Source organism: Phlebotomus argentipes, unplaced genomic scaffold (genome assembly GCF_947086385.1).
Source record: "Phlebotomus argentipes unplaced genomic scaffold, Phlebotomus argentipes genome assembly contig_2, whole genome shotgun sequence".
NCBI lineage: Eukaryota > Metazoa > Arthropoda > Insecta > Diptera > Psychodidae > Phlebotomus > Phlebotomus argentipes.
In genome coordinates this window covers 1,514,505-1,542,463 of record NW_026776162.1, presented here as the reverse complement: position 1 = coordinate 1,542,463, position 27,959 = coordinate 1,514,505, and the positions used below count along the sequence as shown (strand labels likewise).

The 27,959-nt window shown below is 35.7% G+C and overlaps 1 protein-coding gene across 5 annotated transcripts; it reads left to right on the top strand.

Annotated features, from left to right (window-relative positions):
• Positions 1 to 55: 55 nt before the first annotated feature.
• LOC132262876 (regulating synaptic membrane exocytosis protein 2) lies at positions 56 to 27,959 on the top strand. Of its 5 annotated transcripts, XM_059762357.1 has the most exons (20): positions 56 to 1,127; positions 1,472 to 1,886; positions 1,990 to 2,194; positions 4,157 to 4,282; positions 4,356 to 4,742; positions 4,809 to 5,025; positions 10,985 to 11,250; positions 11,319 to 11,453; positions 11,519 to 11,656; positions 12,988 to 13,173; positions 14,694 to 14,944; positions 15,192 to 15,297; positions 15,350 to 15,699; positions 15,767 to 17,391; positions 17,454 to 17,621; positions 17,883 to 18,033; positions 21,214 to 21,397; positions 21,464 to 21,631; positions 21,704 to 21,838; positions 22,972 to 27,959. In XM_059762357.1, the coding sequence occupies exons 2-20, from the start codon at positions 1,777 to 1,779 to the stop codon at positions 22,972 to 22,974; spliced, it is 4,911 nt and encodes a 1,636-aa protein (XP_059618340.1). In that variant the 5' UTR covers positions 56 to 1,127; positions 1,472 to 1,776; the 3' UTR covers positions 22,975 to 27,959. The 5 variants fall into 5 exon arrangements, with proteins under 5 accessions (XP_059618340.1, XP_059618331.1, XP_059618356.1 ...); XM_059762348.1 differs by lacking the exon at positions 22,972 to 27,959 and having other exon boundaries at positions 15,246 to 15,297; positions 21,704 to 22,036; XM_059762373.1 differs by lacking the exon at positions 22,972 to 27,959 and having other exon boundaries at positions 17,216 to 17,391; positions 21,704 to 22,036.

Below are 27,959 nucleotides of genomic sequence, written 5' to 3'. Positions count from 1 at the left end.
ATCTAGTATTGTGACGTCAAGAGGACGGCATACACCACAAAAGTCATCTAAAAAGTTGTTCTCAGCGAGAATTTTTCCAATGAGAGCATAAGTGTGTGATTTTTTGAATTGTACTCTGTGAAAATGTCTACAAATTCACAGATAAAGTGTCTTTTGTTGCTTATAATTGTGGAAAAAGTGATGGGGCAACGGTGAGAATGTCTCCGTTCGTGCACTGGATGGAAAATTGGGTGAAACACACATACATACTGTTATAGCTTTGGTGAAAGATAAAGTATATACGAGGGCTCCGCGGGTTCCAGCCAGTGAGGACTTTTCTTTCAATTGCATAGTTGGAGTGAAATTTAGGAATACCATTACTACATTCATGCACATCCTACACCTCAAGTATCGACGCAGCGCCATTTGTGACAAATTCACGCAAGAAAGTTACGATGGTTGTGGTGGCAAAGATTACTGGGAAAAAATGAGGGCTCCATCTTGGTGTGGTTTTCATTGAATCGTGTGGGATTCTATGTAATATTATTTACAAGTGAAATTTGTCAGTGTGAAATTCCCCATTTTGCAATTCGAGCCCAAAAATGTGTTGATGAACTGATGGAGAAGACAAGAGCTTTTCATTATTTTACATCCAGTCTAATGGACATTTTCCCCAAGTCGTCCTTCTTGTTCTCTCGCACTCGAAAAGTCTACAAAGCTGCTGACTGTACGTGTGTGCGTGCGAAAAGCTCCAACCAATTGTCTGAAGAGCAATAAATTTTTCGAAGACGAGATACGTAGATAAACATGGAGCTTTTCGCTGGAGGTAACTGTTGGTTACCAAGCAATACACTTGCAGTGACCACCAGAGCGATTGGCGTGGTGGCAGATTATGTATAAATACAAGTGTCAGGTGTCGACCAGGCATCTCTCAGTAAAATCTGTGTCCAAGATATGGTGAGGAGGAGAAAGAAACACGAAAAATGATGGAATAGCGAAGAATTTGCCTGATTTCATACCTCCATCGATTCTGGACCATGGATTTTTGTATTGCATCACATATTGAAATGTTATGTGTCTACTTGGTCGTATTGTTGCTGATGCACACGAACGCAGTATCAACGAGTGGAAGTTCGACTGGAGAAAGGGTGAGAATAATAATTGGTGTAATAATAATGAATTATTGTGAAAATCCTGAGCAATGTTAAGTTCACCTCCAGAGTCAATTGATAAATCTATTTCTATCTCAAAAGACTCTGATGAGTCATTCAGAGAGAGAGTAGAATTATATTTTCAGAGCATCTGTTTTGCTTTCTTTTGTGTTCTTTGAGCTTTTCGCATCTAATATCATCTTAAAAAAAACTCATTTTGCGGTTTACAATGCTTTTGTCCAAGTATTGAGTAAAACTTTAGTTCATTTCAACTCGCATGTTGATAGAAATTATGATAATGACAATATGAAAATTATTTTCTTGTTTTCCTCTCATTTCAGAATCGCACTTAAATAATTTGAATATATAAATGACAAGGAAAGCTCAGTTCTTACTTGGTGTAAAATTTAGTTAAAAAAAAATGTGCAAAAAGTACAGAAATTATGAGGAAAAGGACTCTGTTCATGAACACTGATAAGTGGAATTAACCTATGAAAAATGATTGCGTGGCAATTTGAAGTGTCTTTTAAAGTGCACTACTCTCACGACATGAATAAACTATGATCACATTGGATTTCCGAAAAGGGATTCTTGCTGATTCAGTGAGTGGCGTGGAAGAAAAGTAATAAAGCGATAAATCATCGAGATGGCTGACATGCCAGATCTATCGCACTTGACCGCTGAGGAGCGTGCCATCATTGAGTCAGTCATGATGCGCCAGAAGCAGGAGGAGGAGAGAGAAAATGAAATTATGAAGTGAGTGCTCAACAGACTATTAGTACTCATTGCACATATATTTTAGGGATGGAAATCTTCTAAAGTTCACTGTTTTCTAACATCATTTCTCTGCATTCACCAGGCGAAAGCAAGACGAAGTGGCTGTTTTGGAGGATACAATACGACATCGAGCAGAACAGCAGAAGAAAGCAGGCATCGAACTCGATGCCACCTGTCACATTTGCTTGAAGACAAAATTTGCAGATGGCATAGGTCATATTTGTCACTACTGCAGCATCAGATGTTGTGCAAGATGTGGCGGAAAAGTCACTCTCCGGAGCACAAAGGTATTACTTTTATTTTGGATACTGTTTTGGGCCGGAATTTTTTTTAGAGAAAAATCATTTACAGCATTTTTGTGGAAGCACAAATTTGTGCGTAAGAAAGGAAGGCTGTTGATAGTAGAAATATAGAATGAGAGCAATTATATCTCATGATTACAGAATTATTAGTAATAGATAGAGAATATTTGGTGTACTTCAGAGAGCTTTCGCCTTATACCTTTGCATACATTGTTGAGTATGCAATGAGAGAAAAGAGACGATTTTCGAACACTTCCATTTCCCCATTGTCTCTCCGCTTGTGAGAGAATTTGCTCGGGTAACGTACAAGTCGACGAGAGGTCGTATATTGTAATAAAGTGCGGAGAGTATTGAATGTGAGCGTATTAAAAGGGAAAATGGGGAGGGGAAAGGGAAAGATCTGTGGGAGAGAGTTGCGCCGTGGTGTAACTGCGGAGAGGCGTCCCGTCCAAGTGAAATGCTCTCGCCACCGCCCCTAAAAATTTCACTAGAATAAACCATTTTCAAAGGAATGAATGAATGACGTCATTCACGCACCATCGATTGTGGATTAATACTCAGTCTCTATTACGGTTTTTAAACGTAATATCATGAATTTACTTGCGACTCCTACACATTGTCGAAAAGTATGCTGGCCGACTTAATGGAAGATATTTTAAATGTTTATTTACCCTTTTTCTCTCAATATTTGAAAGCTTTGCCACGTAGGAAATGTCGTTTGCCGAGTGTACTTGCGTGTAATCTCAATAGTCAAACAATAGCTATGTAACAGTCGTGACGTCAAAATAAAATCATAGTAAATTATGATGAATAAATCACGAGTTATAATTGATTTTTTCCAAGTACATCTATAGACATCTTTCTGTATTGGCAAAAGATACACAGAATATCCATCCTTCTCCATTGATATTCATAAGGTCATAGGCCACAGAATTTATTTTATGTACTCATATAATATATATGTACCCACATAATATCCCAGTTGCCGATGCACATCCGATATAATCGATTTGCTTCAGGGTTATAAAACCATCAGATAAATGTTTTGTTCAGTGTCAGATAGGCTGTAATTTGAAGAAAGCTACATTAATTATTTTTCGCCAACAAAGCCTTGGAAAATCAATGAACTGTCAGACATTATGACTTGCTTATAGTAAGAAAAAATTAAGTCTAAACACACAATTCAAATGGGAAGTGCTTATGTTAGGCATGTGAAATGTGCGCATCGGCAACAGGGATGGGAAAATATATATGATGAGCTGCATATGATTTTAATAAATATAAGATGACCTCAAAGTTTTGTCGCATTATAGTTTCGAAGGGTTGCACACACATAACTTTAAATATACATACACATTGTTTATGCATGCACAGAAACATTTGCTTCAATCTTTTTGCGATGGAAGAATTCATAACAACCATTCAATTAATGATGCTGAACGGCTCTCTAATGTTCTGTCTGATACTCAAGTATCTAAAATGATGGGGAGATATTGATCGTTTGCCATAGAAAAATCAAAGATTTTCTGCAGCCGCTGTATAATGTGAATTTAATCCAAATTTTCAGAGAAATGCAAATCAATTGGAGTGAAATTATGTAGATACATGCATGTGGGATGGCAGCTAATGTCTTATCGATGTCCACGAATTCTCTATGAGATTTGTGGGATTTTTAGCGATGTACTTCATGGCACAATGCCAAATTCCTGACCTTTTTTTTACCGAGTATTTCGTGATATGGATGGGGTGAATTTATGTGGGGAAGGAAACGTCTTTAGTCGCCGATAAGCCTCATATTACACATTCGACTGATGGCGACATGGATGTGAATTTTTATGTAAATTCCAGTCACTCTTGTATGAGTGCCTTTTTGCCTTCGTCATTGGCATAAAATGTTTCAGTATACTTTTCTAAGTTTAGCCTCTCTTCCGCTCTTGTCTAAAATAGACCATATGGGTGTGCATCCTGTGCCGGAAGAAGCAGGAACTTCTGTCCAAGACTGGTCAGTGGATCCACAAGAACACTGTGGCGGATGGACTGTTGCGGAATCGTATGGAATCGGACATGGCACACGTGAGTAATATCTACATATTGAGACTCTAGCAATGACGAAAATGCACTTTTCTCTCTACTCAAATGCGCTTAGATGGGTATCGACACTCGAGATCCTTCCGATAAGCGCCCAAAGCTGGAGAGAGCGAGAAGTGCCGCGGAGAAGGAGAATCTTCCGCTGCAGCGATCGGGAAGTATGCTCAGGCGGCAGTATTCGCAACAGGAACAGCCCACACACAGGATGGCAGAGGGTCCAGGGGATATTATGAATCCCCCGCGACGAATGCAGCCCCAATATCCGGGCTCACAGATGTATCCAGGGCAGCAACCGTACGAATTGCAGCAGCAACCAATTGGATCAATGATGGCCCACCATTCGCAGCAGCAGTCCATGCAACAACCTATGCTGCAGTCGCAACAGCCCATGCAGATGCAATCACAGCAGGGTATTTATTCTGAAGATGATCCTCGTTTTTATCAGGTAAGCTTCCTGAAGCAATGCTCAACCGTCGACGGCTAGCTAATCTTCCTCAATTCTAACTTGCAGGGTGAACTGGACGGCTTAATGAGGCAACATCCTCATCTAGTGCACCCAAAGCAACAGCAACGCTTTGTAGCTCAACAGCCACAACTGCCTCATCAGCAACAGAGTCTGATGGATGTACCTAAGAAGCACAAGAGGGCGCTCGGCGGCCCTTATCTGACTCAGCAGCGCTCCTTCAGCAGTTCCGAGGAAGATCTCCGATCAACGCCGGAGTTTGAAGGTAGGAAAAAGCATTTTTTTAGTCCCTCTGCGACAGAATTGTAGAGTACAATTTTCCGTGCAAGTCTCCTACAGCGCCGTGTTGCTATTAATGTACAGACGAGAGTATTATCGCTCTGAATTGTGAGAAAGTTCTGAATGGTCCAAGTGAATGACTGCTCAAAAATATATACACATACTTTATGTATATATGTACTTTGGATAAAAAAAAGTGTAAGGATGAATGTGGAACACCTCTACATCTAACCAGTGCAAAACACAATATTACACAAAATGTTGACTTTCTACAAAATACACTTCAATATCCACCCTTTTACACATAAAGTGAAAATTGCAAAATTTGTGGGATCGAAATGATATAAAAAGGGTTTTTGCTTAGGTTGAGGAGCGAATTATGTTGGAAAAAATGAACAAATTCAGTGAATCTGAACAAAAGTGATGGGAAAACATGAAAATTCTGTGCGACAGACTTTAGATACACACAAAAATGTCTAAAAAGAATAATTTTCACACTTTCCGGGGAGTCACATTCATCTCTCAAAATTCGAATTACCATCGACGTCATTTGTGTTCAATGGTTGCATCGAAAGCTCTCTGCTACACTCCCACGTGGTTCAGACGTGGGTGAGTGTTCTTTCGCCATCGTCATGCTTTCCCTGTGAAAAGGGATAACAATTTACTTCCATTCATACATATGTAGCATATACATGTACAATGTGAGCTCCATGGAAAAGGAAGCACTTTACTTCATCTCAAGTATATTTGACACTGACATTGACTAGCGTATCGCAGTGAGATGAAAATTTTTCTTTCTCTAAAATAATTACAAGTGTATAGCGCAGAAGTGTGCTAATTTGGGCAAAGAATTTCAGCAAGGCGAGAAAGGTCATATATAAAAACAATCTCGAATGTGTATTGCACTAAATCAAATAACAATTTTGGCAAGTTATTGCACTAGTCGCAATATTTTATTGATAAATATCTGCGCTAAATTTTCGTCCTAAAGCGATGTAAATTACGCCAGCGAAAGAGCGGGAGATGTGGACAGAGATGGAGAATGAGAGGCAGAGAGCACTCTCTTTCTCTATTAATAACCACTCCATTGTTGTATGTGATTTTTTTTTTTAGATAGAATGGTTTAATGATCAATTTTTAATCAAGGTTATACGAAAAAGCTTCATTGCTTTGAACTTATAATAACGTTTAGGGGAGGTTTTGTGACGTACAATATAAATATATTACATTGTGAACAAGGATGTGAGTGATGTGAATCCAAATATTGTTCCTATACATTTTTCACTCAGTCTCAATTTAATGTGTACGAGACAGGATGAGGGAAAAATGCAAATTGGATTTTGACTAATAGAACAGAGTTGGGCAGGAGCAAGAGTTAACCATATAAACAATCGACGCAGAGAAAATGTTGGAGCAAAGTATCTTATCGATTGCGATGCGGTGCGTCATATACACCCTATTTGTGGGGTAATACTAAGTCAGAGAGAAGGCACAAGAGAGTGAGAACAGGAGAGAGAAAGAGAGAATCATTGCAATGCCAAGTATTTCGCGATTTTCAGAAAAATGTAATAAAGTATTTTATATTATTACTATTTATGATTATTTACGGTATCTCTCGAATTCAGAAATGTCTTTTCCAAATAGACAGCATATTTTTGGATATTTTAGTAAAATTATTTGAAGTTACATACTTTTCTTGCGACTATCGAACGCGAAATGAATCAATGAGAAGTACGTTTTCCTTTCAAGTGGGCGGACGAAATTCTCTCTCTCTTTCTCTCCCTTAATTTTGGAGAGGAAAAATTTGAATGGCGAGTAAAAAATACATACATACTCGTGAGAGAAAATTTGAGAGAGTCTCGAAAAGTAGATACGTATTTCAGTTTACGGAAAGCCATAGAAGAAACAGCATTGAATTCTTGCCTTCCGACGAAATTATTAAGTATAAAATTTGTTAGTTGTTTCAATTGCTGTGTTCCTGACTGGAATTAATTGTATTGTGATGCTTTTATAATTGTCAAATAGCAAGATTTGCTGGTAAATCTGAAACTATATATATATATATATATATATATATATAGTGTAACCCAGTGTGACCATATTGTGTGTAAGGGTGTGTAAGTATGTATAAAATAATATACATGCTTATTAAGACGATTGATTTTCATTTAGCTGGTTTATTTATACGAAAAAGTCTTCTATAATCAGAAATAATTAAATATTCTCTTTTACGAACACATGAGACAATTCTAATATTAGAAAATTGTTTCTAATTAAATTAGCTGAATAGTGAGGTGGTTGCATATTGGACAAAGTGTCTCTACTTCAGTGCTCTTTCTGATTCTTAGCACATTCCGGTGCTCGCTTCTCGGTGAAGTTGGAAAGAAAACACATAAAATTGCTAAAATTGCTAATTAACAAAGTCTACAAATTGTGAGTTTATTGCATATAGGTACATATAAAACGATTTTCTACATTTCTTTAAATGCAGGACTTGTATTTTTTCGTGGAAAATGAATTTAGAGCCATGCATTGACATTTAAATTTGTACATTTCACACCAAATTCACTTGTATTCCTTTACACATGACACACAGGAAAAAGTGGGATATAAATTAACGAAAATATCCTGATGGGGCAATTTTCTCATATTGTACAATGATCCTCTTACAACTGGATGTCCGCTGATATTTTGTGATTACTTAGTAATAATCACAGGTTCGATTAATCCTATACCGCGGTCACGGCCGAATCATCTTACTACAAACATATTTCTACGTATATTTTCTACATAATACTTTCCACTCAGTTGTTTCCAAAGTAGAACAATATCTGTATCTATGTGAAAGAAGTAAAGAGCCAGTGTAATCAGATTTGTCTTATTTTTTGCTTCTTAATGTGATTTTTTTTTATGTACTGAAGTCCAAGTAGCATGACATGATTGAAATTACTCCTTGTGCTGTTTATCATGAAAATAACTCTCGATATAAACCACCTTTTGCACTTTATATGAAACACTGTGTCTTTTTGATGATATTTTGTAGTAAACATTCAATATTCACATCTACTCTTCTGTAAATTCATTATGTTATTGAATATCAATTAGAATAATGATTCGTTTGACTTGGAGAATTAGCTGCAGAAAAATTTAGTAAAATGTTTTCAATATAGTTAGTAAATGTAAATTAATAAGTGCTGGGATGTTGAAGTTTTCCCGACAAATGTGGCATTCGTATGTCATCTACATAGCGCAGATGATCAAGAAATTATTTATGAGTGAAGTGCGAAAGTTGCGGGAGATTGCTTGGGAGAGATTTTGTGAGCAAGCGTGACAAGAAAGCTCGTTTAAAGCGTACATGCGTTGGCCTTTTGCATTTGCAGCGGAACACGGGAAAGTGCTTGGGTCTCAATCGCGTCTTCTGCCAACATCATCTCTGGTCACGAGCGGTGATATTCATTCGCTGGGCAGGTTGGATGTTCACCATCACAACGCGTACAATAGCGCAAATCACAGCCGGCCGGTGTCGGTGCATCACAATCCACAAATAATTGTGGGCGAGGTGGCGGGTGCGTCCTTTGGGGGCAGCATCAGCGTCACACCCACCACCACGTCCACGTCGTCTGCGTCCACCCAGAGCACGTACGACAGGTACACGAGCGAGCCGGACCCGTACTGGGATGACACAGCCGACAGTCGGCGGTTCACGGAGCGCAGAAAGAAGACGGTGCGCTTTGACCGGCAGGACTCGGAGGATTGGAGTGTGTGGGACACGGAACGGCAGGGCAGTCAAGATTCTGCCACCAAGGATTCGGGCATTGACACGAGCAGCACTTTTACCAGTAGTGAAGACTCTAATCGTGGCGATGGCGCAAAGGTACCACATATTCTTTCATCTGTCATACGATTCCGATTACTCGCACGAGTAATATATGTAACTTACATAATGTTGTATGGAGAACAATCCTTCCCAGAAGTATATCGACAAGTCACTGGTGACTAAAGGAGATAATTCCCTTCCCCACTTTCATCCACCAACATGAATTCGTGTTATTAAACGTTATTTTTCTGTAGTGTCCAACATGCTTTACTGATTATTTACAATCTGCATGCCACTTAACTAACATGTATACATTTTATTAGTGCTCTAATCGCCCGGCTTGCCTCTACAATATAATGAATAATCGCTGCTTCTACATTTTAACCACGCAGATATATAGATATGACTTGAATTTAATGCCATAAATTCATCTCAATATGAATTCTGCATGCAAATTTAATATCAGTAGGTTAAAGAATTGCAAAATTAGGCGTGGAAGTTTAACAAACCCAAAAACTGTTTATCTATAATTTTATTTTTGAATGTTTCAGTTTAAAAAAATTCCTACTAGTCTTGAAAGAATAAACAGAGACTGGGAAATAAACAGCAAGGAAGACGGAGGTTTTCAATGAATACTTCTTAATACTTGAGCAAATTTATGTTTATTACTTCTTAATACATGATTGGTATCATGTCCGTATGTTCTGTATGTCCATTATTACCATTTGGTGTTTTCGTACTATTATTTTCTTTTATTCTCAACTATCGCAACGTTTTACTGTCGCATACGTAATGTTAGATTACCACTATTTTAATGTTTCTCAGTTGTTTTTCGAAATTGTTTTATGAAAGCATTTTGTTTTCTTCACATCCAACATTTTTCGTGGCTTTACTTCGCCACTGAGAAATTTGTGGGGTTGCAATGGAGAATGAGAGTGTCACTATTCCCTTAAGCAGTTCACTGTTATGGTGTCTGTTCGTCTAACGATAGATGTAAGGTGGCATAAGACAAGGCAACAAAAACAAACTAATTGATTCTGCAGAATCCTGTTAGTTGGCAAGTGTCAGCAGATGGGACTCGAATGATTGGACACATGATTCTGAGGAAGAACGTCGACGGGGCGGATGTGTTGGGACTAAAAGTGACTGGTGGGGTTTGCTTGGAAGGCCGTGGAATTGGTGCTGTAATTAACCAGGTCAAACGTGGCTCAATTGCTGATCAAGAGGGTCATATAAAGCCAGGTGAGTTTCTCATGTTCCTTCCATTGTCTCAATTTAATTTCACCCCTTTTCATTTCAATAACTGATGGCCAAAAGTAATTTCAAATCCGTATATCTCACATGTCCTCTATTTATTTACTACCTCTACAATGTATATCTAAATGTGGCTTTGAGTAATTGCATATATGTGTGTAAAATCACCTTATTGCTAGGTTTTTTCTATTTTCGCTTCTTCCTGTGTATTGCCAATTTAGGTGACGAAGTAATTGAGTGGAATGGCCGTACATTGCCTGGTAAAACAGCCCAAGAGGTTTACGACATTGTGTGCGAGGGACATCATAATTCTCACGTTGAATTGATCGTGTCACGCGTGATAGAAAGCAATCGCCAGGCTGCCAAGGCTTCGTGGCGCCAATCTCACTCACCAACAAACACCCATCAGCTAGGTATAACATTGTGGATCATCAGCGATCGTTTACTTAAAACCTTTTTGTTCTCCTTTATTTGGCAAACAAGTCTGGCTCCAATTCACATTTAACTTTCAATTAATAAAACTGCCATTACGCCTCTTCTAAAATTCGCGCGAAATTGTGTGTGGTCAATTGACGAAGACGAATAACTCGATGAGAAGTTGAGAAGGATTTTATTACTACACATACAATTCAGCACACAATCACTGAACACGAGAAGACACACACGCACACAATACATCACATCATATGCAATCATGACTGAGGATGAATTGTATTAAGGAGTGTATAGAATCTGGATCAGTTGGATGTTCTCGGAGATTTTTTATTGATAGGAAAAAAAGAAACTATATTTAGGGTCTTTGTTATTTGTAGAAATGATGAAAATTCTCCATGCAATCTGGCTAATATATTTATTCTGTTTGTCTCCAAAATAGAAATATACGATAGACGCGATAAACCTAGTGTCTTGGTGACTTCACCGGGTTCACCTGATCTCCATAGTCTCAATCGTGCCACAGCGACAAGATACGCAAATCGTCTCACCCCCGCTGGACCACTTCCCTTCGACCCTAACGTCGGCGGTCGGATTCAAGTGAAGTTGGGCTTCGAAGGACCGAGTCTCCAGCTGATCGTCACAATTATCTGTGCAGCTGGACTCACCTTGAGGAACAACGGTGTTGCTCGCAATCCTTATGTTAAGGTGACTATCGTGCAGACATTTTTCCTCCTTACTCTTGTTGTTCTCACCTCTGACTGTTCGCTTCCCAGATATTTTTACTACCTGGTTCCGATAAATCAAAACGACGAACAAAAACTCTTGCTAGTACGTGTGATCCACGTTGGGGCCAAACCTTCGTATTTTCCGGTCTTAGGAGAGCCGATTTGCATAATAGATTATTGGAGGTAAGAAGCTCAATACATATAGGTCTTGCCATTATACTAGACTGAGAAACATGTCTTTTGCACAGATTACAATTTGGGACTACATACGATATGGTGCCAATGATTTTTTAGGAGAAGTCATCCTCGAACTAGGAAATCATCCACTCGACGACGAGGCGGAATGGTATATTTTGCAGCCACATCAGGATTCACCAAATCACACTGTACGTTTTTTCATGCGCAATTTCACTCCTTAATCTTCAGTGCAACATTTTGCACACTACGAGAAAATTGATTAATGATCTCACGATTACGATTTATTTTAGTTGTTCCTGCCTCTTGAACTGTTCATAATCAATAATTACTAAATCTTTTAATTTGCCACTTAAAATTTTTTCGTAAGATAACTTTGTAGATAGTACGTGAAACTCAAGTTTTGAAAATTGAGCAAATACGTATGAATTTGATAGTAAATCGTACTTTTTATTGCATTTTTGAACAAAGACAATTTAAGTTTCTTGTGAATAAAATGTACTGATATGTTTCTTTTTCTAAGATTACTTCCGAAAACATTTTCTATACCTTTTTTGAAATTCATATTTTGGAATGATTTGGAGAAACAAAACCTATTCAAGATGTTGATTCTCGGAGAAAGCGTTGGGAATTGAACGTTTATTCATGGTTTTGTGTTGAATTTATCAGGTTTGCAGTTAAACACTAAGATTTTAATAGGTACGCTTTTCAAAAAAAACGATAAACAAAACTAGAGTTTTTGATTTTTATTATTTCTCAAATTGATTATCAGATTCTCAATTGCTTTCTTGAGAAGTGTTACTTTAGTTGATCCTTTCTGAACATTATTCACACATTTATTTCCAAATCAAATCAAGAAGGTTATTCGTTGATATTTTTTGGAATAAGTTTTCTTTCATTTTGAGAATAAAAATCAAGTTCTGATTGTGCTTATAGAAGAGATCATGTGATATGTACATACATACATATTATTTGTGTACACTGTTATCACGGTTATCACTCATAATATTCGGTTTTAATATGTACATCTGTATACAAGACATTAAACTTAGCATGATTCCTAGGAAAACGATATACCGCAAGGGTATTTTTAGATTATTATGCAATTTTTCTGTCTCTAAAATAACTTGCGCTACATTAGGGACTTGTTCATCGTCGAACCCGTGTCAATCAAAGATAACATTAAAAAATAATATGCTTTCTTGGATGGCAACATTTACGTATTCACCCTTCGTTTATTTTTACAATTTTAATCCAAAACATATTATACGGTGTAGAATTATTTCTATTATTTTATTGGTCAATCTTAGTTCAGTTCATATAATATCCCCTTTCTCAGAATTACTGTTTATGGATTACAAGGTCACTCTAAATTGATATTCAAAATGATTATCACTTTCCTGGGTTTAAAGTTTTTCAAGTGAATTACGAAAAATAATACAGTAAAAGAGGAATATTTTAAAGAAAAAATGTCAATATTTTGGTTTTCTGGTAAAAAAATGTTATTTTATTATAATTTTAGTTACGTAAAGGTGATCCAAATGAAATGGATAGCATATTAACTCCCACTGATCATTTGTCACCACCAAGTACGACGTCTCGATTAAGCGATTCGGATACATCTGAATGCGATATTGATGGCATAACAGCTGGCCGGGATGGTGCTAGTTTGTCATCTTTAGGGAGTTCATCAAGTCCCCCACCTGAGGTAAAATGAGCAGGGGAACATGAGTTTGCTAATGTCTCAAATTTCCTTCATCGATTTGTTTCCTTATTTCACTTACAAATCTCCTTAAATTTCTTTCTCTTTACAATTTAGTTAGTCAATATAAGAAACTTGCGAGAAAAAGTTACTTTTGTAGATCTATTGTTTGTTTATTTTCCTTTTACAATAGGTGAAGCAAATTATTATGAGATTTGAATTGTTTAGTTTTCAATTTTTCCTTTATATTTCATTTGCTATACTTATAAAAAAATCTGAAACGAAATTTCGCGGAAAGATCAACGGTTTCCATCAACAGTAAAGCATTCTGCATTTGACGTATGATTTTGTTTCCAATTTCAAAAGACTTAAGACAACGATGCAATGAATGAAAAGCTCTTTCCCCATTTATTTTACCCCAAATAAGGTGGACATAGAACCATAATGTTCTGCTTTAGTTCTGAAGTAAAATTTGCCAAAAACTGAAATTTTTATTAATTTGTTATATGTTTCTGAGCGCCATCTAAGATACATATTAGAACAAATTGAGAAAATGTCTTCACAATGATGAAGATCCTGTTCAGATTTTTTCATAAGTTGAAAATATTTCTCTGTGTTTTTTCTAATTATCTGACACTACAACTGAAATGAATAAACGATTGCTATAACTAACATTTTTTCAATTTCAGTACATTTTTGTTTGAAGAAACTGTTTTTGAACTCTATAATAAATGAAGAAAAAAATCCCTCTACAGCAATTAAGTAGGAGATTGTATGATTTTGGACAATATGCATTTGAAGAATGATTTAGGACGACGAATAAAGTGTTTTATAGGGCGTAGGGACTGTTAGAATAAGCACCATGCCATTTTAATGAATATTTAAAAGTGTCTTTTTATTTTAACAAAACATACACACTTGCATCTATACATGTCAGGGACGAATATTTTAAGTATCACACTTTTCTTTGAGTACGTACGTAACATGGTAAGAGGTCAATACACAACGAATTTAATGAGTTTTACACTTTCAAGGTCATATAACCAATTTAAATATTTGTTTAATATTTCAATAGTTTACTCTGCTTTGCTTTGATTGAACTTAATTTATATACATATGATATTATGAAGGGTAATAATGTTTATCCAATATTTTGCGGAAACACTTGTGTAGTAAGTTACATCACTTATGCATAATATACATACATATACAAAAACATACATAATTAATCTTAAATCTATCTTAAAAATAGTGCATAGGTAGCTTTTGTATGTAGTTGCAATTTAACTTTTATACAATAGTTCATATGGTTTAGACTTTTAGTTTAAATATCATCAAGCCTCTATTTCTTCCTTATGCTGGTTACATTTATATTTTTAAATTCATACAATGTTGGAACCACAGAAAAGTAAATGTAATTTTTACGAAAACAAAATATGAAAAACCGGGAAAAATGTCGCCAGATCCTTAAATTAGCGTCTTATGGCCTAAACAAACTTTTTTCTCCTTTCTCTTTTAATGTGCAGATCGACTTGCACGAGGTCCGACGTTCGAGGCGTGACATGTCACCACAGGGTCGGAAACGGGTTGCTGGCATGGTTTCTCGGGACTACCGAACTGTTTCTGGGGTAGGTCAGGCGTATCACAATCAACAGGCAACATATACGAGGCGAAACGGATCAGTTGCGATGAGTCAGCGTAGCCATTCTGCTGCTCCCAGTGAAAACTATCGCAGTGGCAGTCCGCGTCGCGGATCGCTCTCGCCCCCCGACGACAGGTGAGCTGCTGAGTTCATAACACATGTATGGGTTCACTTTAACCTTTTTGTTCGAGAGGGATGCTACATTGAGTCACCTGTTCGTAGCACATTCAGACCCTTGTGAACATCCAATGCGTAGCATTTAACCCATGACTTAATTTAATTTTCTTGTGCACCTATTCACGTGTTACAACCTTTTCTCTTATTGTCTTTAGTTTTCTTTTCCCAAAACTCATGTAAACGCTTTTCAACCCACAATTTCCAGATATGACTATCCCGTTCTTCCAACACATTCTTATGCTCCACGATTTCAATCTAGATCGGCAACGGCCACACCAACAGGCTCACCGAAGAAGCGTCAACTTCCACAGGTATGCATCGTAAGTGCTCTGTTGACTGTGATGAATGACGCGAATCTTGCAGGTGCCGCAGGGGTCGCGGAACGCTGCGATCAGGGAGAGACTTGCACAAGACTTTGAGGATCGTCCAGGAGGAGGGAGATTCGCACGGCATCGAGTGCGTCATGGTCAACACCACCAGCAGACGTACAGGAGCACTGGAATGGGGGGCTGGGAGCGCCACTACACGGGCCTGTCGGACAGCGACCTGGCCATGCACTCCATGGAACCTCGTCTGCGGCCCAGACACTCCCTGTCGCCAGACAAAGACTTTATGGGTGATTTCGGCGATTCGGACATGGAGTCTGTAGTCAGTGTGACATCGAGTGCATTCTCCACACAATCGGAAAGGCCGCGAGGATCACGCGGATTGAGGTAACATTGTGATATTTCAGAATTCAAAGTGAGCAGAAATTTAATAGCTATTTATATGGGTATTCAGTGGTCGTAAGAGTGGAAAAAAGAAACGAGGCACTCCATTGAATTCGCATACGGCTTCTGTTAGTTCACTTCCCAGAGAGTTTAGATACCATTCTCCGAGATTTCCTGTTGCAAATTGTATTGCAAGCCAAACTACACCTATTGTGACAGATTTGTGCAATTCGAATCCAATTAATCTTCCCTTAGCACAATATATGATTCCAGGAATAGCAAACTTTCATAACATTGTACCGCTAGCGCCACACAACAGTAGTTCAAATTTAAATCAGCCTCGTCAAGTCATATTAAAATCATTCCATTCGGACCAGAATCTTCCGACCATGTATTGGAAAGAAAAATCTCTGGCTGATAATTGGCTTTGCAATAAAGTATGCAGTTCTGAATGCAATTTGTATAATCAGGCATTTTTAAGGCGAATGTCGGGATTCTCAATGCCCTTTTTAGCAGACTTTTCCAAGTATCCGGATCCTCCTAATGAGAAACCACCTTTTGCGGAAATGCCTTTTCTCAGTAGGTCGCATTCACTCATTTCTGACGATAATATTATTGAGATTGAATACGATTCGGATACAGGATGGAAAAGAAAGCGTGTACATAGGAATGCCTTTGGCAAGGTCTCAAAGGGAAATCCATCTAAAGATAAGGTGGATAATATCCAAGGAGCATCAGATCTTGCAAATTTTGATAAAGAACACGACAAGGAGTCAAAGGATGCTGACAATGTTGATCAGTTTAGTGACAATGAAAGTGTTTCTAAAGAGATTGACATGAATTTTAAAGAATATGAACCTACCATGGAACCTGCGAAGTCTCCTTTGCCCAGTGATCCAAGCATTCTCATGAGCACTGATTCTATTAAAACTATCATTGACGAAGTGAGAACTGAGCTTCTTGAGAAGCCTCAAATAACTCAGTTTTTAAGCGATGACAGCTCGAAAGGAGCTTCAGGAAGTGATGATTACAGTTTCAGTAAAGTCGATAAAAGTGCTCTTAAGAAATACTGTAGTGAGAAGGCCATAGGTTTTGAAAATCAAAACTCTTTAGATGACGAAGAGCAGACTAAAAAGACTCATCGGAGGATCAAGGCAAATGAGGTGGACAGTGATGCTAAAAGTCAAGTTCCGCCTACTCATAAGAGAAATTCGTCTTACAATTCATCTTACAATAAAAAGACCACAACTATGTCCTCGTACTTTGCGAAGCGTCGCTCTAGTAGCTTGGATGAGTTGTCCACTCTTCAGAAGATTGTAGATACAATGATAAAGGGCACTAATGAGCGTAGTTCAGTTAGTATTAATGAGACTCCAGAGTATTTCCACTACCAAACATTTCCAGTAGACAATACGCGAGTTGGTAGACGTAATAAAACTTGTGCTTCTCATCTCTCTTCCACCCCAACCCGAACATCTCAATCACGAAAACATGCGTCGTCGAAAATGTCACCGCGCAGCGGAGAGTACGATTTAAGAGAACGACGAAGAGAGGGTAATGGAAATGGACGCAGTGCCTTCCGGCAACGAGATCTCGATCGTGATGCTAGCGATCGGGAGCAAAGAGGTGATTCTCAGCAGAGCTCGTTCAATCGCAGCACGTCGACGGCAGAAGGCACAATTGAAGACAAAATCGGTGAGTTTCACGCCAAGTCAAGACTCTCTTCGCAGACTCACATTGCATTTCTCTCGCTGCAGATGGAAGCTTGAGCGACACTGCTGTGGGTCTCCAGGGCTCACTGGATACCTCAAGACGAAAACCGGAACAACGATCCCCGAAAAGCGAAACTCCAACGCGCGATCGTGAGCGCTTTGGAGGGGGAATGGGAAAGAAGAGCAATTCCACATCTCAACTGTCTGCAACTGGTGAGTACCACTCCGTCCAATCATCCTAACCATGTGTAGCACACCGCAAAATTCTCTTTCTCTCATGACAGTGACAGTATATAACCATTAGTTGATGAAATTCAATTACATATAAAGAGCCATGATGCAAAAGTTATGAAAACATTTAGACTATAAAAATCCCTGGCTTCTTAGACTGGTGATTGTCATTAGCAAATCGCATAGAAATGTTTAATTTTGTGGCCTATATATAATAACATAGAATATTCGTAAAACACAAAGGTCGGAAGAGACGGTTGGGGTTTGGCAAGAAGGGTAAGAATTCCTTTACGGTGCATCGGAGCGAAGAAGTGCTGCCTGGTGAGATGCGTGGTGGTCTCTCGAGAGGCTCGTCGGCCTCCAGTGACGGCGAGGGAAGTGGCGATGGCGACAGGTTCGCTTATATTTCACAACGCAAATCTTGATCAAATTAACCAGAGACAGAAAGATATGCCCCATCACCACCCACGAAAATATCGCTTCACACATATTACTCATCTTTTGTTTCTACCGACAAAGACACAAGTTTCTTTCTTATATACGAAAGCATTCCTCTCAAGATGAAAGAGAACAGAATGATTAGTTAAAACCAAGCTTGTCTATAGATTTTTATATCCGAGAGAGATTTCTCTCACAGGGAGATTTAGAGTACTTAGGCGCTTAAATATTTCCGGAAGTTCAGTGTATATCGATTGAATTGTCGATGTCGTGAAATAAGTTTTGCAGAGCAAATACGATAGTGGACAATTCAAGCGATTGAGTTTCTATGACAGCGTGTTAACTTTTTCTTAACGCATCTTTCAGTGGATTTTTAGTCACTTTTTAGAATTATTAAATATATTTGTATTTCATTTGCAAAATGTATGTAGATCGAGATTATTTGCGGGTTGTATTGACTTCCCGTCTAATGCTTTTTATCAAATGTTATCTTGATCGTTAGATTTGTATTCACTATACCTTTTACATATTCTGTTCATATTCATTGACTGTGAGAAATTATCTTTCTCATGTCAAAAGATTTATACATATAGTGTGATATTTTTCAAGCAAGCACCCTTCGCCTTCCCTTTATGCTAATCAATTGAACATAATATAATGATTATTTCTTATATGCAATTCATTAGAGTTTCGGGCAAGTTCCTTCAGGATTATGCGTTGGAATAGCAGCGTTTGCTCAATGAGTATTTTCGCGAAAATCATTTCGTGGTTGAAAATGTCTGAATAGCTTTGCATGAAACGAAGGATGCCAATTCAATCACGCAATAAAAAGTACGTCTCAAAATTGAGTAGTAGATTTAAGAGAGTCGACTTCGTATTCAGTCGTTAAATCGCAAGATATTCAGTCTAACTTTTCATTGCGTGATCAATCACAATCGAAAATTTTGAGTAAAATGCAACAAAATGGTAATTCTAATGATTTATTTAAAATTTCTGAATTTACAATGTTACAAGTTAAGGGCGCACTTGGACTCATCCTTTACGGAAAAAACATTCTTCAAGGTTTGATGGCTCGTGCAATTTGTGGTCTACAGTGTAATACATCGTGTAACTTTTATTTGTATTTCTCCGAGGTTGAATTTTTAATTTGAAAAATGTATTACAATTACTCCATTGACAAATAATAATAATAGTTTTACAATGAAGAAAGAAAATACAAATTGCGAGAGAGAAGAGAAATCGCTAGGTAAAAGACAATATTGCGAGACATTAAATGATTTGTGTGTTAATGAACAGATCAGGGTATGATGCCGCCACATCGAAAAAGGTCATCGTCAGGATGTATTCAAAGATCAGTTGAGGTTGCTCCGACCGGAAATCCGTCAGCCTGTCGCGCGGGAAGCGTCCATTCAATTTCCAGTTCGGAGGGTTCATCGTAAGTTTTCTTTTGTCGACACTCGAGATTGCAAAATGATTTTCTTTTATGTTGAATTGTGCGCGAGAAGAAAATAGTGTGAGAAAGAGAAAGTGAAACAGAGAGATAGTGACTAAGAAAGTTTCAGCTTGATTTAGTTTTGGAAAGAAAAGAACATAAACAAAAATATATCGATGAGTGCTGATACGATTAGTTAGATTTGATTTTGTATTCATTTACTGAAAAGAGCAGCTTTAGGTATTTGCTATCAATATCGAGTCGTATAATATATATATTTTTTTATATACGCGTGAGACATTATTGAATAACCAACCACAATTATGTCATTTTGCAATTTAAGGGGTTACGCTGTTTTTTGTATATTTTCTATAAATATGTATATCTTTTTTCTCTGTGATATTTTTCTATTAGAAAAAAATGTTGTGTTTCAGATTTCCTCTCCTTCTGCATTCAATGTCTATACTCGTATCTGAATATTCTTACAGCCTAGCAAACTTTTCTGAATTATTCTCTTGAAAGCCGTTATCTCTGTCTAATCTTCATAATTAATTTTACAGCAAATTTTTAATGTTACCTCACACTTTCTTTCTTTTGATTATTGAACGATACCAAAAAAAATTGACCAGATGTTTGCACAAACATCTTGAAAGTCCCATCTTAATTATATACTCAGCTGACAACAAATAACTACAATATATTAATGTGCAAAACGTGTAAGCACTAAAGATGACGCAAACAAGTTATGTTATATTTTTTCTATCTCTAATTTTACTTTATAAATAATATCACTTAAAGATTTTGCGTAAAGAATTACTGAATTATGCATATAGTGAGTAATTTCTTAAAGTTTTCTACGTCACATTAGGGGAGATTTGTGAATGTACCCTAAAATTAAGAAAAAAAAAGAAAAACGTTAAGACAAAAATATTATTGTATTTATTGTTTCAATTATTTACCTGGCAATTTCTCTAAATTTGGTATTTCACCTCTTCTCCTTATGCTTCACTCTGGCATGATGCATGCAGAAAATACTACAACTATGCATAATATGTTGGAACTAGAATAGAAGATATATTTCCTTACGTGAAATGACTTGTACCCATTTTACTTACATACACGTTTTTACTCAAGGAAAATGATCGATTGTGTAGAATAAATTTGAACTGAACAGAGACGACCTGCTGGGCGGAGCTCTCGAATGGGAGGGTCTTCCGAGTGGGCGTAAACACTTCAATAGATAAATAACATACTGGAATTTAAAATGACTTGGCAAAAGATGTTTTCCCTGAGTAAAATATACGATTTAGCACTTTTCACATCTCACTTGACTATGTTAATGATGAGAAGAAGAAGAGTCTTTTTATGCAAACTGTGATCTCTATTTCTCCCTGTAAAATGGTCAAAAGAATACAAGACTTGAAATTTTGTGCCATTTAGACATTGTGCATCGCAGAAAGAATCCCTGTTAAAATCAGTCAATTTCATCTTTTTCATTTGGAAAATTCTCAGAGAAACATATTCCCATTCTTTGTTATTATTTGCACCAGAATCACTATAACATTTATATATCTTTCCGTGCCTCTGATTTTAATTTTTTGCTTCTGTTGTTCTTTGGAACGCGCTTACTCTTAGAGATTCTCAATTCACTATTTTAACGGATTTCTTGTCTTCCCTCAATCGCCGACGTTGTGATACACGAAGGTGGTCTCCGTCAATGCGAACTACGGATGGAGGACAACTGTCGGACTTCATTGAGGGCCTCGGGCCGGGACAACTCGTGGGGCGTCAAGTTTTAGGCGCTTCATCTCTCGGGGACATACAACTCTCACTGTGCCATCAAAAGGGCTACCTCGAAGTAGAAGTGATTAGAGCGAGAGGACTTCAGGTAAGACTTGAAAGTCGGTGCAATAATCACTTGCCTCACTCTTGTCTTCTTTCTCCCACGTTTAAGGCTCGTCCTGGGTCCAAAGTACTGCCCGCACCGTACGTTAAAGTGTACTTAGTGTCGGGGAAGAAATGTATCGCAAAAGCTAAGACAACGACTGCTAGAAAGACACTCGATCCGCTCTATCAGCAGCAACTCTCATTTCGAGAACCATTTGCAGGATGTATTCTGCAAGTAAGTGTACTTCACTTGGTGTAAGCATTGCAAGTGCGTTCTCAACTACAATTCCTCTCTATTTGTCCGCAGGTCACTGTTTGGGGCGATTATGGTCGGATCGAGGGCAAAAAAGTGTTCATGGGGGTGGCTCAAATAATGTTAGATGAATTGAATTTGTCCAATATTGTCATCGGGTGGTACAAATTGTTTGGCACCACATCACTGGTCAGTGGACCGCCCAGTTTGGGTCTTTCTAGACGTTCTTCACTTGCTTCACTTGATTCACTCAAGCTATAAAATTCATTATATTTTTACCGAAAAGTCACACGTGTGCTATTTCTCTCGATAACATGATACTGTATAGATCAATTTTCATATATCAAACAATGTTTTCACACTGTCCTTGTTTTCAACACACACTATTGGCCCAACACATTTTTTTTAATTCTTCTCTACATTCCTCTGCACAGCAAGAGTTTCATTTAGAAATGGTAGCCTTTCAGTTCAGTCCTTGTCTAGTTTACTATTTATTAGACAATATACTCTGTAGTACCCGTTAAGTTTACACACTGAATAAAAGCCACCTTTCTAGAGAATATCTTGCTCAATATTCATCCTAAAAATTTTTATCACAAAGATAAACTATCATGGATGATCATCTTTCCTCACATTAGTACGTAGGTATGTGTCTATCGATAGACCAAGTATTCTTGCACGTCAAAATTTGGTTAAAAACAATTTGGTTCAAAATTCTATCTTGCGACGCAACAACAAAATTTATGTCTAGATATATTTTTGGTAGAGTAATTAAAATGTTTTCTTATGAATTTTGTTGTTTCGTCGTTTCGAAAAGTTTAGTTTCGCATACATTACAGTAAGGAAATAAATTGATGTTTTTCATGAAGTATATTTTCCTTCTCTTGCATGATTGATCTCTTTTTTATCACCCAAATCTCGGTAATAGAAAATAATTTTTAGTTGAATCCATTTTTATTTGATTGAACAGCACTTACGAAATTGAAATACGAAAATTCCAAAATAAATTGTTTAAAATGTCAAAGTTCAAATATTCTCTGTATATTTTAGTAGAAAGAATTAATAATAAAAGTACTTAAATGAACTGTCAATACTTCATCTATTATCGAGTTTATATCATAAATCTTTTTTTATTCATCCTTCAAATTGTTATTGACATACATACATATAATGAATTTATGGCTTTATCGTGCAATTTTCATTTTAATATACTTTGCAAAATATTTCACATTTCTCTTTTCAAATTGTGCTCTAACTTTTCTTGATATCGAAACTTCAGACTACCTAGATCAGAATAATAATGATATTTCCCTTATTTTCAGTAATTGGAACTTCACAACTATAGACCAATCGCTGATAGTGATTAATTTTATGTTAAATATATTTACATCCTTAAGATTGATCTTGTACATAACTAGGAATAGGATTAATGCAAAAGATAACACTAAAACTTATCTAATTTGAGAGATAAAGAAATGATGAAACCAAGAAAAAGCCTTCCACTACTTACATTTTATATATAAATATTCATGTTTATGTGGAAACAATGTGCACTGTAAAAATGATATGTGAAAGATAAAAAAAAATTAGGCAGAGATATAGAGACATATGTATTGCTTAAGTATTTTTCCTTCTTAAATACACATGAAAGCGCTTCATATACAAGGGTGATGACAAGATCATAACAAAAGAAAGAGAGGCAACTTTATTTTTTATGCTTATACCACTAGATTTGCAGATTACTATACATATACATATATATGTACTCCAATTGATTGAAGCAGGAAGGGAAAGAGGAGCGTTGAAAGCTGTAAAATTATAAATTTATTCAAGAGCAAAGATGAAATACACGGAGATGAAATAATTTGCCTTAAGCTTTATAGAAAGGAAAAAAAAAGAAATTGTTTTTTAGATATGTTTAATGTCAGACAAAGAGATGGATAATAAAAAAAAGAATATTATAGTAATCGCTTTTACTGTTGCGTATCAGAGGTTTAACGTAAAAAGGTTTAAGAAATTTGATGTGAACATTGAGAGCCCACACATTTTCTTGCTATGCAAATTATATGTATGTTGGTATAATTTGTTCGATCAAGTTATTTTGACATGAATTACACGAAATGAATGGGAATTTCTTCTGTCCTTTTTACAATTTGTTCCATATTAATTGCACACACATTACATACTGTTAGATGTCGATAAGAAATGGACACATGAAAGGCCAAACCATATCTAACATGAAATAGGATATTACATATACTATTAGATAAGGAAATCATAAAATACCATAATTATGAAATTGTCTAGAATAAAGTATTATGCTATAATAGGCATATGGAAATATACTGAGAGACTACTTGGGAATTGACAGAATCAGTAAATATAATATTATTAAAGTTTTATTGAGATGAATAATGAAAAATTTAAAATAATAATTGAACTTATTACATAATTGCTACGATATTCACATGTAAGAGAATAAAGTTACATCGCATAGAAGATAATTCGTCTACAACTCTCGGTATTTTGTATCTTTGAATGAATTGATAAACATTTATTCCCCATTACATACAAAGTGTTTTGGGTTATCTTTCCAAAATAAAGACCGAAGCCTCATAAAAATACATTTTATCTCCTTCCATAATTCATAATCTTTATACACTTTTCAAAAAAAATTCTCTCTGCTAATCTTTCGGTACAAATATAAGTTTTCGTTCGATAAGCATTTTGCCATACCACTCAGAGGGCTCATAGAGGATAGGCTTAACAGAGAACAAAACCAAAATGTTCAGGTTTCTATACAGGGAAATATGTGTAATGAGAAAAAGCAAAAAAAAGCCTACGATAAGCTCATAGAAATATAAGAAATTTTCCGATTATTTATCTTCACTTGAGTTATGTAATTTAAATGACACAAATACAAAATTTTTATTGTTGATGGAGTTTCATGAAATGTTTAAAGGTATTTTTATTTCTAAAGTATTTCTTCGTTCCTTAATACATAATACAAATACAACGGAAAAAGTTTCACGAATTCATTTTAAATCCGTAACACGCAATCAAAGTTCTTACCAATGATATTGACTTGATTTCCGACATCATCTCGTTATCAGTTATAAAATGAAATCTCAATTCGCATACTTATTAAATCAAGTTTCTTATTAGATCAAGTTAAAATCACCGCCCTTCAATGTTTCATAATAATGTTCATATACATCAAACATATGGTGTACTTTTCTAAGGTTTAAATCTTTGGAACAAGTAAATTGAAAACACTGCGTTGCACTCACACAAAACCAGTATCAGTTCAAAGGAGTTTGACACTTAGAAAACGAAAGGTTGAAAGAGGTTACTAACGAAAAAATAGAACTACAAAAAACAAACATATAATATCATAACATTTTGGGCATCGGCATAAGTTAGAATTTTATTCTTTCATTTTTACTCTTGTTGAAATCTTTCCATCCTGCTATGCTTCATTGGTCAAATAGTGCTTAATGACATCTAGCATGGTAGCCAAGTTGATGAACTACCCTAAATAGAATTTCTGTTAAAGACATGAAAAAATCAACATTTTTGGTCTATAGATATCAATTCCACTAAAAGAGTCTTCTTTTATCATTAGGATATGTACATATTATCATTAAACGCCAACGAAATTCTTGCAAGAAATCTTGAGACATGCGCTCTTAATCTAACTGTTCGAAAAGTTCATCATAAATTTATCTTGTCAATACATAGACAAAATGTGAACCAGTCGGTTTTAAGTACATCGACTTAATCACATTGTAGTTTGTAAAAAAAAAAAACTGCTGTAAGTTAAAACAAAAGAAACGCAGTTTCGCATTTCCTCAAACGTTACGTGGCAGCCATTGCAGGGAGAAATAACGATACACATGACCATTTAAAATAATAATGGGAGGTAAAAGAATAAATATTTTTTCTAATAAATTGTTCTTTTTACAAACGTCAGAAAAGATACATAATTTTTTGTATTGTAGAATTCTTTTAATTGTAGTTCAATTCAGACCGTGAAATCAAAACTGATGCTTTTTCACGTCCGTTTCAATCGTTTTGGAATTATTGTCTTTTGTTCCAATGTCAAAAAAGTGATCAACATCGACTTACAATGTAAATAGAGAAGTATGATAAAGAATTTGTGGCGATCTTTGTAGCGGTACTTTCTTATGTCACCCAAAAGAAGTACATTACATATTTAGATAATAATAAAGTCTATGAATTTTTTTTTAATAAGTACGAATGAAATGATAAAATTTTCATAACCTTGAGAAATCTTGCGTGATATTAGCGCCAATGCTCTAATATAATAAGGAGAAATATTTCTGTACATAGTATAATATTTGGTTGGATGAAAGGATGAGGTTAAATAAATCGGAGAAATGAAACTTCATGATAAATATAGATTATTTCATTAAATGTGTGCCGCACGATTGCCATGGCCTATTTGTCACAAAATGTTGCATTTCATGATGAGAAGGAAACTATAGTGAAATTTGTTGGCAAATCGAACCAGAATAGTTCAGAGAGAGAGAGAGAGTGAGAGAGAGAGAGGGAGAGAGAGAGAAAGAGGAAGAAAGAGAGACATTTACATACATTTTATCGCAAATTGTGAACTTAAAAAGTTTTCTAACTTAAGAGTGAAATATTAAAAAGAAAAAACAACAAGAACAAATTCTATAGGATGTAAAAAGAATGACACCTATAAAAATTATGTTAAAATAATAGTTTTTTATGTAATTTTTAAGACGATACAATTGAAAGTAAAATTGGTAATAGAAGGAAAACACTTAAGAGCAAATGTTGATGTAAGTCAAAAATTATGGATTTGTAATATAATAAATAAAAACCATAAAGAAGTATTTTTTAAATCATACCTTGCCTTATAGTATACAGAAAGAATACATTTTGCAACACGGAAGATATAAAGAATATGCGAAAGTAAAATTATATCATTATCGTGTAACTAAATATTTTTGTGGTCCCGACACGCATCCCAAAATCATAAAGGGGCCAGACTATCATTTGAAAGATGTCTTTTCAGAAAATGATCTTTCGATATTGATCATACAAATATATTGTGAAGGTAATTAAAAAATATACATACAAAAATATGTACATACAAACATGCTACAAATCAAATTTTCCGCGCTCCTATTGTTTAAATAATTATTCCGATATTGAGTATATTTAAAAGCAAATGTGTAACGAATGTAATGTTACAATTCGAGACGTATTCTTATTTCAGAAAATGTGTTAAGAATTTTGATCAGTTTTGATGGAAAATGCGTTTACTGAAAATATGCTTACAGTAGAGATCTACAAGAGTTTCGTATGTTTGTGTGTATATACGTATGTTACTTATATAAAAAAAAGGATAAAACAAAGAGAAAAAAAATATAACACTGGTCCAAAAACATAACATCGTAAAGCGTAGAAAATCGGGATCATTTGCGCCAAAATTATGCAAAAATCATGACACACAAATGGAGAAAAATGATAATTATCCTACATAATACCTACTTACATACATACATACACAAAAAATTGTTAAAAGAAAAAAATATTTCTAAATAGATACAAAAATGGATAAGATCTTCATGTTTTAATAAGAAAAGAATAAAATTATAAGTAAAACTTGAAAACTCCCTCATTATCAGAGAAGAATCATTTAACACAAAGTGAAATATCACATAATTTTATCTTGACATAATAAATCCTAGTGATTATACACATTTATTAAACTGAATAAGGTGGAAAATTTGTGTGTAATCAAATTTATTTTATAACAAAAAAAAATGAAACAATGCAATGTTAAATAAATCACTACAAATATTTGTAATACATATACATATGTACATACATAAATGAAAGATATCTTCATGGACTTGCATACAGAAGAGTTGTATTAAATTACGAAATATTCACGCATAATATTTTATTATTCTATGATTTTTTTTTAAAACAATAGAACATCTTGGAAGGAGATCATACTTTTCTAAATTTCAATTTGTGTAATGTGTTATGAAAATTGCTGAAGGAATGAAATAATTATAGGTGAAAATAAAAGATTAATTGTATCTCTCTCGGCTTCTGAAATGTCGAGAAATGACAATAAACTGTGAAGAAAGATCATAAAAATTAAATCATCCAGTACTCTTTCAGCGTTTGTGATTACTATCCTTAAAAGTATGCATTTTAATTGTATACATTATAACATACAGTATGCAGAATTGAAATTCGAGAAAATTGGAAAAAATCCATCATTAAATTCGAAGGTGAAAATCATTGA